Source organism: Bombus flavifrons, chromosome 11 (assembly GCF_040668555.2).
Source record: "Bombus flavifrons isolate JBK064 chromosome 11, iyBomFlav1_principal, whole genome shotgun sequence".
Taxonomy (NCBI): Eukaryota; Metazoa; Arthropoda; class Insecta; order Hymenoptera; family Apidae; genus Bombus; species Bombus flavifrons.
Window position 1 is genome coordinate 12,204,006 of NC_138452.1, and position 12,825 is coordinate 12,216,830.

A 12,825-nucleotide genomic window follows, 5' to 3' on the forward strand; every position below is an offset into this window, starting at 1 on the left:
GTAATTTTTAGTAAATTATTGTCTAGCTTTGAGAATTGGGAATTACGGATAAGATTTAAAGATATTTTTTATGTGAAACATGCCCCTATTTATAAAATATTTCTGTTGTCCAGAACAGCGGGGAAAAAGTTATTCTAATTTTATGTAAGTAAAATTTATCGTCTGCTTAGTTTGCTTTTACTCATATCACATGTACATCCGACAGTAAATGGAAAATAGTCTTTTAAAATTTTTATTGGGTGTAAGAATACAACATAGGATACGAAGGGAAATATAAACGAAAGTATAAATTGGAACTGGAAGTAAGAAATAATCTTTTTTCTAACTTTAACGTCATTTTTTCATTTCAAATATCAATGGCACTTTATTTGTGAAGATTATGTACAGATGCTGTGTAATGACTTTCTCGGTGTTCATATGTACACGCGCGCGAATTTCGGGACGTCGAGAACTCGAAGATACGGTAAAATGGACAGCTTTCGTTTCGATGATAAGGTTGTAGTAACCTTCGAAGAGAAGAAACAATCTACAAAAGAATTCGAATACACATACACGATTATATACAAAACTTACATATACAGCTTCGTTTTTTCCACGAAGATTCCTTTCTTTCTTTTTTCCTTATCGTCATCTTTTCTCTATATTAATTCTTACGTCTTCCTTTTTTTTCGTTCAATGTTTCACGAATATACGAAAATACTTTTTCTTACAAAATACAATAACCGTTGCCGCCGTTTTTCTTTCATTTGTACAGATACAATTCGTTCGTTGACGATTGTTCGAAATTTTTATATGAATCGAAAAACGTATGAAATACAGAAATATAGTAAAAACGCGATTAAAAAAGTTGAGGATAATTTCAGTTCTTTAAAAACCCACAACGAACGACGACTTTCCATTTGGTTTTCTATCTTCTGGCGAATGAATGATATTTTTCTGCAGTTTCTTTAATAGTTTCAATTGTCCAGTGGTTCTTCATACGTCCTTGTTTTCTTCAATATGCTCTTAGTAATCTGTAATTGTTTCGTTATCGCTTTCTCGACGTTTTTCTTGTTTTTATTCGACGCCGAAAGATGTTGAAAAGTATCTTCCAATGCCCTTCTTGTTTTCATTAATCTTCTTTTCAGTGTTTCATTTTCTTGCTTCAAAGCTTCTACTTCATCGAGGCCTAGTAGATAATAAGTTTTATTTGTTGAAATATATAACGAAGAATTAGGAATGTACGATTGAAATAAAATCAATTTTAATATAAATAGCAACTGTTATAATTTATAAAAATAAGTTACCTTCTATCGGCAAAGGGCTTTCGCTATCGACTTCACGAACTGGCCTATTACCATTGTTATCATCTTCATCGCTCAACAGATTAGTCATGGATTCGGTGATTTTTAAAGTGTCTTGCAATGGCCTCAGAGTTGTAACAGCCGCATCACTTTCGATTCCTAGGTCTGGTGAACAGCTTGTTTTACTGCGCCCGCCAATCGTTGAGTAGCTTATAGGTAGCCAGTATTGTGAATTCTAAAATAATATAATTTAGCATAATCTTCAAATAATCCCAGAAAATAATTAAAATATCAATCGTTATAATATTTTCTACTACGCTTTTGAATTGACTGCACATTTAATCCATATAATAGAAGGAACTTTTGAAGCATCGATTATTGAACAGTGGCAGTCCATTAGAAACACGGAATTCTTACAAGTGCATTCAAGCTTTCAATAAATTCTCTCTCGAATGAACGGTTTAAAAAAACAAAATAAGAAAATAAAGATATGATTAATAAAAATATTCGACTAACGTTGTATGCTTGATATTCTTGCATGATATCTTCGCAAGTTTGTTTCAGCATAGTCTCTGTAGGTATCGAAGAAACGCCACTAGAACTTGGCGCTGAATCGCTCGCTTCACAAACTGCTACGTGTCTTCGCAACTCTTTATTAGTCACTTCCAATTCTTGTAATCTTGCCCTTTGAGATTCATTGATTTGATTCAGATCTGATATCTGTAAATGTACACAGGTATTACAAAATGGTATTACGATTGAAGATGGATCGATTCTAATTAAGTCGAGCCATAAACATCGATTATCTTACTTCTTTGTTAAATTTATCATGCATGGTACGAACAGTCATGTCACATCTGTTCTCCGTTTTCCTTACTTCTTGCTCTAAACGTAACTTATCGTTCGTTAGCTTTGTATTCTCCACGAGAATCTGACTATGCGAAAGAGTCAAATGGTCCAGTTCTTTCGTCAACGTTGATATGCTCGTCTTTGCAGATTCGTGTTCGTCTTCCAATTTTTTGATTCTTGTCCTCAACTGTAATTATTCAGAAAAGATAATTAATAAACGATAAGGATTAATATCGGTAAAATATTAATTCTCAAAGAGCTATGTTTTCAATTAGTTTTAAATACCATTGAATACACGTAATAGTTAAAATTGTAAAAATTGAGAAAAGAATGATTTATCACCGTGTCGTTTTCCCTGTTGAGTGATATTAGCATTTCCGTGGCTTTTCTTTCGGCATTGTCTTTGTAATGTATTAGTTCAGCCTTCTGTTTATTCATTTCTGTTGCCATGCTCTCCAGATCAGCTAGTTTCTTTTCCAATTGCGCTCTACGCGTACAATTTTGTTTGCTTTCTTTCCTCAGTGTGTGGACTTCGTGTACTCTTCTGTCCAAAGCTGATTGCAATTTCTCGCAGTACTTTTGCGACTTTTCCAATTTGATTATCAATGGCGATATTTTTTCGTCGAATATCTGAAAATTAAAAAGATACATTTAAAAACAAGATCATCTACTTTACTATCGTGTTAAAGACTTCTGAAATATATTTTTACAAAATTCCTAATGATGCTTTCGAATTTTTAACAAAGAGCAAGAATCAAAGAGATTTTTGATGTTTTAAGAGATGCATAAATTAACATGCACTTAATTAAACGCGTCAGGGTTAATAAAACTGCGTAGGTCATACTTACACAATCGAAAGAAATTTTGGCAGTGAACTCATTCCTAAGAGCACTGAGCTCCGTGTACAGTAAAGCGTTCGTTTCTTTAAGCTCTTGTATCTGATAATTAGCTTCGGAATCGTTCAGATCATTCTGATACGACTTATAATAAGGCACATATTCCAACGAGTCTTCGGAATCGGTGAACGTTTTAGTATACTTGGAAAATCTGGACCGGTTCAAAGACTTCTGTTGCGTCTCTTGTAATCCAATTCTAGCCATAGAAACGGTCCTATCAGGTTCAGAAAACGCCTCAGAATCTGACTGCGTGGACGCTTGATTCTTCGTAGCGCTGAGTAAGTTGTCAGATCGACTTTTCTTCACCGAATTGTCCAGCGATTTTCCATTCGCATGATCGGTGTTAATGGCTAAATCATTCGTTGACATTTCCTCGAGCGCATTGACGAAATCGTCAGATAGTATCTTCGAGTTCATGAAAACGTCGAATACGGTCTTCTTATGGTCGTTACCAATGGTATCCGCGTAGTTAGCGTTTTTCAACATTTCTTTCATGAACTTTACCAAGTCTTTCAAGTGCGTACGCATGAGTTCGCAATATTTCTTCGCTCTCTCCGTTTGATTATCACCGTATCCATCGATCTCCGTGGCGATGTCCGGTTTCGAAACTAGCTTCAACCACTTTAGGTAATCGACTTCCTTCTCCAACTCATTTTTCTGGGCTACCAGCTTCTGTACATAGTCTGTCATAGTTTTTACGTCTATGGTCTCGTTCCCGTCGACGTAGTTCAGTTGGATCACCTCATTGGTAAACGTTACCTTGATACCAATGTCGTTTAGCTCTTTGATCAGAGTCGATAGCTGCGTGCTAGCGCTTTCTTGCGTCATGTCTAACTTGTTTCGGCTCCTTTCGAGACAGTGAGTGGCGGTCATATGGTTGTGCAGCTTGGCGATCTCCTTGTTCTTGCTCCACAGCTCCGTGTTCACCAGCTTCTGTAGGTTCTGTGTCTTCACTTGCAGCTCTTTCGACAACTGTTCGATCTTACGATTCTTCTCCACGATCTCTGCATCGCGAACTTGCAGATCGTGAATAAGGTCTTCCCGTTTGCTCGACTCCTCCATATCGTTTTTTATCATTTTCTTCAATTTGTCGAGTTCATCTATCTTGTTCTGCAGCTGTTCCTTTATCGTCTGCTTCTCGATCTCTAGAACTTCTATCTTCTGTTCCCTATCCTGAAGTCGCCCTTTCAATTCCTGAAAATAATATTAATATCCTATTAGTTTGGAGATTTTAACGGAGATCAGAACTCAGCTTAATGCATTATCGCGCGATTGTACAAAATTCTTGTTTATTCGATGTTAAAAAATTTTAATGATTAACTACGTTGTTTTATTATTAATTACACTACGCGAGTATTACGTGTATCGATAAATAAACTTAGACGTGAAGAAAAGAGCGATATTAGTGAAATAAGGTGTTATACATACGCGTGATGATAAATAGAGGAAAATCCGTGTATTATTAATGTTATTTTGATATTCGATCGTTTAACGAAATCTAAAACTAGAGTTTCAATTAGTTATGATGTTATTTCGCATCCTAAACGATTTAACTTTGCTTGAACTTGGATAAAACCTACTCTACGCAATGGCTTAATTTGTTACAAATATTACTAAATATTTATATAAAAATATATTTTTAAACGAAAGGAAACGAAGATGGTTTCGCGTTTTAAGAAATTAGATTGCAATTGAAATGATTTGGAGAAAATCCAGTCGACAAGCTTCTTTCTGTTGTATCTAGTATTAACAATTCCATACGTAACATTGCTACTTAAATAGAAAAAGTAGAGAAAGATATATCCATTCATAGAGGAACGAGTGAGAAAAGTATAAAACTTTCAGGCATTGCAATTTTTGCAACAATTTACCAATCCAAATATCGTCTCGCGTAATTCGTATTTTTCACTATATGAACAATTTTCACACAATACCGAACACATTCTTTTAACGTATATATAAATAAAATATTACTATCGTACGTAAGCATATAGTTGGACAAACGCATCTGATCTTCGAACAAATTAAACGATAATTTCTTCCCTCTTGAAATTCTTCGATCGAATGACAATTTACCGTGTTGACGAAACATCTTTGAATTAATCAATTTTGCCAATTAAATTACATAAGTTTTTCAAGCTTTTTGTCTAATTTCTCGAATCGATATAGAAGCTATTTAGCCGGATTTACTTTCTAACGAAGGCACGATAACGAAGGAAACAATTGTTTGAAAAGGGATACGCAATTAATGAAGTAATACCTCTGATTCAACTTGAATCTGCTTCTCCAAACGACTCTTTTCGGCCTTGATGGTCTCTATTTGGTCTCGTAGGTCGTTTATTTTTGCTTCCATTTCGTCGAATCGTTGCTGCACATATAAAGTATTGTTCTCGTCAATAAAACTCGGAAACAAATCGGTTGCAACGATCGGTAAGCTTTATTTGCAAGAACAACTGCGATTACAGAGATGGTGTATGGTACAAAAGTTTGCGTGCGATCAATTTGCATCGAAATCGTGGGAATTATTTAAGCGAGAAGAAAAGAGTTTCGCGGTACGTGGAGGATTCGTATGGAACTCGTGGACGGATAACGTGGAAGGAAAAGCGGAGCAACGTTACATGCTAATTTAACATTGTGCAGAGATCGTTCTCTCTCTCTTTTTTTTTTGTTTCTTTGTTTGTTATGTGTCGTTTTTTAAGTTTTTGTTTGGTAATACGGGTATTTAGTTTTTCGGTTTCCTTGACCAACTGCGCGGCGAGACAAGGGTAACGATATCTGGCTCCTAAAACCAAAAGATACATCTAATTTGTAACTTTACGGTTAGCCTTAATTTTACCGACTTTTCTCATCGATTTCGACGAGCTAACAATTTGCGGCGTTAGTTCCAGTTTTGGGCACGGCACTGCGTTTTTTTTTTTTTTTTTTTTCGAAAATATAATCGAAAGTGTAGTAGTTTTATGAAAAGAGATTTTACGATGTAGATTGGAAAATTCTAGCGTAGTGTCGGCAATCGTAGCGTTTTAAGAATGAAACAAAGAATCGAAAGGAATGAAGTAAAAATGTTAACTGATTGACAGATAATTAATTCGATGTTTTGTAAGTCGATGTTTTTGAATTCATGTTTTATAGAGGAAAGTATGGATAAGAGTTGAAGCTTTGAGATTAAAGATTTTATAAAAAAAAAAAAAAAAAAAAGAAGATTTACAGTTTCCTAACTTATATGTTTGTTAACCTTTCCGTAAGGAAGATAAATACCTTATCCTCTATCCTGCTTAAAGATAAGAAATAATTTTCACGCAAAATTTCTACGATTTAGTTATCTTCTCTAAGATTTATGTTTTCGCGTATACGGATTTGTTATATCGCATAAGATTTAATTATATTATAACTAATTGAAACGTAATACATAATTGAATCGCTGTCAATTCATTTTGAAAAAAGAAATCTCTGTTCTATGTAAAATATACGATACTTATAATTTCATAGTAATCGGCTAGATAAACATCTTGTATGTAACAAAAGTGTGATATAAAAATTTAATTAATTTCTCGATTGTTTTATAAAGTCATGTAATTATTGCACGAAACTTTCTCGAGTTTCTGTAATAAGTTACTCAAATTTCACTGTTAAAAGAAGCCAACTACAGTTAACTGTAACAATTATTGTTAAAATTCGTTAAAAGCAAAAGTAAATTATCAATAAGTCGTCAATTTTGTACAGATCCGCTTTGAATTTAACAGAATAAAAAATCAATTACCATCGTTAACATATCACACAACTTAGATCGTTTTAACGATAAATATAGAACACACGATGGAAAAATAGACGAAAACTTAATCGATTTGCCCAAAAGACGATACTTGTTACATCCACCTACCTCCATTCTCACCGAGGCGCACAAACAGGAGAACATTTTTATCGTCTTTCTTTTCTTTTCTTTTCTCTTTTTCGATTTCCGTTCGATTCAATTACGTTGAATTAATCCTTCAAAGATACTCAACGCAAATGCTACAATTATTTCTAGCACTGGCGAATATCTGTGACAGAGGAAAGGGAAAGGCACGAGAGCGCCGTTTCTTCCCGAATTGTTTCCTTTTGAAAACTTTTCAATGGATTTTCCGTGGGAAAATCACGAGATTCCTTTTCAATTCTCTCTTTCGTAAAACAAAACGAGGAAAACCAAGAAAAAGAAAAAGAATGGTAAACGGATAAACTCGCGTGTTCTTCGACTCAACTTCGATCTAGAGTCGTTCTCTTCGTTTAGACAAAAGAAAAAAAAAGTCGCACTTCTTCGAATTCGTTTTACTTTCAAATTCTAATCGAACGTTCGTCGTTTTGATCGTGTATAAATCAAAAGAGAATAAGGATAACTGGACTCTGAGTCTCCTCAAATCTCCTGGATCGATTATGTCGATTGTGTCGCGTTCTTAGTCAATTACAGTCGTTTTCAATTATCGTCGTTCGTTGTGGAGAAAACCACGGTGATTGGAAAACGGTCGAGACTCGAGACGAATTTTCGTACGAAGACTGCGAGCCGGCAGCGGATCGCGCACACTTCGCGAGCGGACTGTCTCTATTATTAGACGAAAGGCACGTCTTCGGTTTGGTATCTCGAAGACACCGCCTCGCCGGGACTTGCTCTACGAAAATTACTTTGATAATCCGATATACGATCACGTTGCCCGCTCGCACGCCGTTTTCACTCCGTGTCCAGCTACGATCGCTAACTTGCGCTCGTTTAACGTGGAATTCGCGTGTAGGACGCTGCTATCAGTCCGAGAGTTTCGAATTAAGCTACCGACTGTTAACGGTCGTTGCCACCAGCGGTAGTCTCGTTTCAGATGTAATTTTCTCATTTCTGAATCGAAGAACGTCGAAATACTCGAGGAACGAGGTCAAGTACTTTGATTTAACAATTAAGTCGACTAACGAGACAAATAGCTCGAGAGATGTGAATTAAGTCCGTGGCTTTTAAAGGTGAATGACTTTACGGTACATATACTTCCACTCGAGAAATCCTTCGTCTATTTTCCATGTTCGTTATCATTGATTTAGTTGATCGTATCGTGGAATCCGAATAACGCGAATTACAATATGTTGGAATCGTTTGAAACCACTTGGCAACTCTAATTTCGTAGCAGAAAATATTTGATGCGCACCTATAAGAAGAAAATAATAGGGGAATGAACTTGACGGTAAATTTGGACTTTGAAACTCCTTGGGGAACTGGAACCTTGGGCCGTAGCCTAATTAAACTATATTTAGATTCCATCCATGTATCAGATTCGAAGTAGAATCGAGAAAACACCGAAATCCTTCGAAATATATGTAAACGTGTTCCGACCCATTAGTTAATATATAGAAATTCGACTAAAGTTCGCCAATTAGACAATTGATAAACGCAAAGTGAGTAATTAATTTATTTGTTGACAGCTTTGATAACAGATTGCTGATTTGTTAAAAATATGCAAATTTCTTAAGAACTTCTTGTTCAATTTCACATCTGAGGAAATAGTTGTATTATGCGATTAGTTGATTTAGCTTGGAAAGGTATGTTAGTGCGCAAGTAATGAGACAAAGTAATGTAATATCGCGGAATAATTAATTAGCAGGACCAGAGCGACATAAAAAAAAAATTGTAGAAAAATTTATTAAATTTCGTCGGTGTGATTTAAAAAACCGTTCTTCGAACGTACATAACAGCGTAAAATACAAATATCCCGTTTGCTTGTGTTTCGACACTAATACGCATACGTAAATTAAAAACGCGATTTATCGGTCGTACCTCTCATACATGCCATGCGTTAACACTACAAATCCGTGCAAAAAAAAAAAACGTATGCACAAAGAAAAAACCAATAATAGATCACTTCATAATAAAAAAAGATTGAAAAAAAGTGAACAAAAACATATGTAACTTGTACTGAACTCGAAACGTAAAATAAATTCAATTAATTAAATTAATAATCAAGTAAAACAAGCGTAAGAAAACGAGAAGGAATCTTCTCAACGGAGGATTCCAACTTTGAACTCGTATCACGAATGTAAAAGAAAATTCTTGAAAAAATTACTAGAACTCGACTCGAGTAACGCTGGATTTGTATATTTAAATCTCATATGCGTACATGTTGAATAGCGCAGAGCTACTTGTGGTCGCAATTTTCGGTGCACCGGTAAGGATATCGAAATGTAACGAACAGTGGCCCAAAGCGATAAGTATCATGCAGTGAGAGAGATGATGACGATAAAGCAGAAAAGGAGAAGTAGAAGTAGAAGATATTAGGTGAATTCAGTATCTCTGAAAGAAAGAGAAACGTTTGATAATACTAAACCATTCCGTGATTAATTCCGTTTTCCTCGTTAAAAGCGGAATGCGTTGCAATTCCAAGCGTTGTCTCCACGTTAGCGAACTTTCATACAATGACCGTTCATCCGTTAGCCTTTCCGACTAATCATCAAGATCCAAATTCCATTCGTAATTAATTATTTTTGTATTTTACAATAACGTTAAACAGCTACGATAATATAGAATAACCTCGAGACAATGCTACCAAACCTTAAAAGCCCAAAGCCTAAATTTTTGATATGATGCTTCAAAAACGTAGAGACAAGCATGCAGAATCGAAAAATCATGATGTCGACCTGATTGCTGGCATCGCGTTCTGGATCGTCCGTCATGTCGGTGCTGAAATCTCTCAGAACGAATTGATCGTGTCCATCCCTCGCAGCCTTCGCATTCTCGTACTCCCGCAGCCTGTTCAGTTCTATTTCTAACTCCATGATCTTCTGTTCCTTCCTCAGCTTCGTGTTTTCCAATTGTTGCTGTCTCTCCATGAAACCTTGAATCGTCTTAATTGCTTTCTCGTGTTCACCTTCCAACTTCTTCAGTTTGTAACTCATTGTATCTGCTTGTTTCTGCGTGTTACATAATTTCAGTACCAACTGTTTTCTCGATTCTTCTTGAGCTTTCAATTCCTTTTCTTTTTCTTCCAGCTCCTAAGCGAGATAAATATTCCATTTAAGCAAATTAACGATATTCCTTAAAGATCGATGTTTGTAGGATCGTTAGTAGTTCGATAATTCTTAGCGAGGAAAAAGAAGAAACGAGAAGGAAAGTTTCTGCGAACCTTGATTAAGTCTCTAATGTCTCTGATTTCTCCGTTCAAAGTTTGCACCGGCGACTTCACTCTGCTTGACCTTTCTCGATTTGGTTCCCAATCGAGACAAGTGTTTCCTCTCTTCGTCGTCCCTTGCACACAGCTCATCTTTTGTCCCATTCTCGCTTGCAAAGGATCTTCGACTGAATTCATAGCCGACGGACTGCTCGGGGGTGATCTTTTAACATAACCGTTCTCGAACTGCAATATAGATTCATTGAAATTAATTAATCAAACTTAACGCATTATATCGGAAAAATAATTTTCCTTCAATTCAATATTACTTTAACGTCTAATTTCTTAAATCCTAGTTTTAACTTTTATACCTAGTAATATTATTTATCAAGTAAATATCAAATGCCTTTTTTTTTTTTTAGTTTCTAATTCTAAAGAATCCTAAAGGACCACGCATTTCACGATATGTTTTCTTTCTTCGTAGTTAATGCTGTATCGCTGGATTTCTTCTTCGGTTGTCGGTAATTCTAAGTCTTTGCGAATTTGTGACGTACCAGGGAGCGTCAAGCATTGATCCGAGTGCTTTGGATCGGAATCATTGTAAAATATCAATTACTGGCAAGTCCTTCGTAATTTGTATTCCACGAGTCGACACTGGCTTCAGGATATCTTTACAGATACTTAATTCATCGTAGAATAACAGTTGAGATTTCCTACCAATAAGCCAGTACATTTTACCTAGTTTCAGATCCAATTCTTTCCTCTTGCTTTTTATATGCTTTGCCCGTGTTAGTCTTGTCTCTAAATGCATTCCAAGCTACTTCGCTTTATCTTTACAGAGATGTGGTATACACAGACTGTTCTTTTACTGACTTTTATTCGTCAGGTATCCAGCGATATTTGTACGTCTCTAATGCCTTTCCGAAGCATTTTTCAGCTTCCTTTGGGATCTTGATCAAGCGCTAGAACGTAACTACCGTGATATCTCTTTATATATAGGTAAATCCGCGGTGTACAGCGTGCTAGTCTCAGCACGTTACCTCGACACGTTCCATGTAACGGGATGGAATATAATTTCGATGGGGTCATGTTCGTGGCGTACGTGCAACCGTCTATTGTTTAAATGTGATTTCAAGAATAGAAAATACCGAGATAGATTCATTTTAATGTTGTCAAGCAGACGAGCATGTGAAACTTTATCGAAAGCTCGTTGTATGTCTAGGAAGACGGTATGTATCTCTTCTCCTCTAGTAAGTGTAGGATTACGTTATAGACTCTACCGATTTGTTCAACCGTCGAGTGATTATTTCTGAAATCGAACCGATGATCGAGGGCAAGTTTTTCTTCGCTCGTTACAAGTTTTAGTTCTTTTAGAAGTCATTTTTCGAACAGTATACACACGATGGGCAATAGACTTATATATAAAGCGATATGATGTAGGTTTGCCGATGTAGGAATCACGATGATTTCTGCAAGCTTCCACCGATTAGAGACATGCGTCGTGCGGATGATTGCGTTAAACAGGATGATTATGTAGACGATAGCTTTTCTTTTAAGGTAACTCTTTAAGGATCTTATCAGTAATGAAATGATAACCAGGAGACTTCCTGGTATAAATGGATATAAATGAAATTCAAATCTGATAATCACCTGAGAGAGCAGGGCACGATGTTTGTTATTCAAATCTGTGAGGGCCTCGTCCCTGGCTTTTATAGACGTCCTTAATTGATCGACTTGCTTCTTCCTTTTCTCTGAAACGGCATTCAGCTCCTCGTATACCCGACACCTCTCTTCCAGCTGTGCATTTTTTTCCTTAATGATTCTTTCTTTCTCGAGTAGCTCGGTTTTACACTGCTGAACGACAGTGTCTCTTTTTAGCTGCTGTTCCTCCAGTTCTTTTACTTTCTCCCGTAGCGACTCGATATCTTGCAACCTCTCCGCATCCAAATTTTCTCTCAATCGTGTCTCAGCCTCTAAACGTTCTCTAAACTCATCCCGTTCACCCTCGAGTTCTTGCGCCCAGACGCGTTCCTCGTCCAAGCTGTTCGTCACCTGTTTCACCTACGTTCATTTGCGAATAAATTTACGTTAAAATCGTTCGTGTTCTACGTGAAACGGTATAACTGAAAAAAAGTACTTTTGTCGTATGTATATTGTATAATATACCTAGAACGGTAAAATGGTAATTTTGCATTCAGTTTCGCCATTTTCTTAGTGATTGCTATCGTATCTTTGATTTAAATCGCTCTCACTATGGATAAAAATTAATAAATGGCAGTTATGTATATGTGTAAAAGTCTTGAGCCGCCACTTTTATTTTTAATACTACAAAGCATAGGGAAATCAAATAGCCGTTTAAATTAAACATTAGCATCCAAAGGAAAGATTTTTAACAATTTTTTTTAAGAAACAGCCGATTACTTCAAAAGTCGCGATGAATTTGAATTCTCAAGAAAGATATTTCCTTTTTATAAGAACTATATCCTCCGCATACAATTTTTACTATTTTACTGTTTCAAATGTCTATTTGGCTATTTATATGTAACGTAACGTAGAAATTTGTATTTTCGATAGACCAGTCGAATACGAAGAATAATAAAAGAAAAGAAGAGAATCATCAGTCCACACTTTTCACATACGCGAAATTTTTATTGGTCGTGTAATTATTATCTGTTAAGAAGCAAA

General features: G+C 35.9%; 2 protein-coding genes across 6 annotated transcripts in view; one reads left to right on the forward strand and one right to left on the reverse strand.

Annotated features, from left to right (window-relative positions):
• The window catches only part of Lim3 (Lim3 homeobox protein), a 73,362-nt gene that overhangs the window by 59,698 nt on the left and 839 nt on the right, over positions 1–12,825 (forward strand). The window contains exon 9 of one of the 2 annotated variants that reach the window (XR_011174439.1): positions 12,715–12,761. The exons of the other annotated variant lie outside the window; for it this stretch is intronic. The gene's annotated coding sequence lies outside the window, so the exon portion shown is untranslated. Of the gene's footprint in view, positions 1–12,714; positions 12,762–12,825 lie in introns of those variants that run through there. 2 annotated transcript variants of the gene reach the window in all.
• Positions 337–12,825, reverse strand: part of cnn (phosphodiesterase 4D interacting protein centrosomin) — a 37,945-nt gene continuing 25,456 nt past the window's right edge. For 3 of the 4 annotated variants that reach the window (XM_069123302.1, XM_069123301.1, XM_069123303.1), the window contains 10 exons: positions 11,791–12,201; positions 10,156–10,386; positions 9,671–10,024; positions 5,289–5,396; positions 2,981–4,222; positions 2,475–2,762; positions 2,095–2,319; positions 1,800–2,003; positions 1,287–1,518; positions 337–1,168 (listed from right to left, as the gene is read on the reverse strand). In XM_069123302.1, coding sequence (XP_068979403.1) covers positions 957–1,168; positions 1,287–1,518; positions 1,800–2,003; positions 2,095–2,319; positions 2,475–2,762; positions 2,981–4,222; positions 5,289–5,396; positions 9,671–10,024; positions 10,156–10,386; positions 11,791–12,201 — 3,507 coding nt within the window. In that variant the 3' untranslated portion in view covers positions 337–956. The remainder of the gene's footprint in view (positions 1,169–1,286; positions 1,519–1,799; positions 2,004–2,094; positions 2,320–2,474; positions 2,763–2,980; positions 4,223–5,288; positions 5,397–9,670; positions 10,025–10,155; positions 10,387–11,790; positions 12,202–12,825) is intronic. The other variant, XM_069123304.1, reaches the window with a different exon arrangement.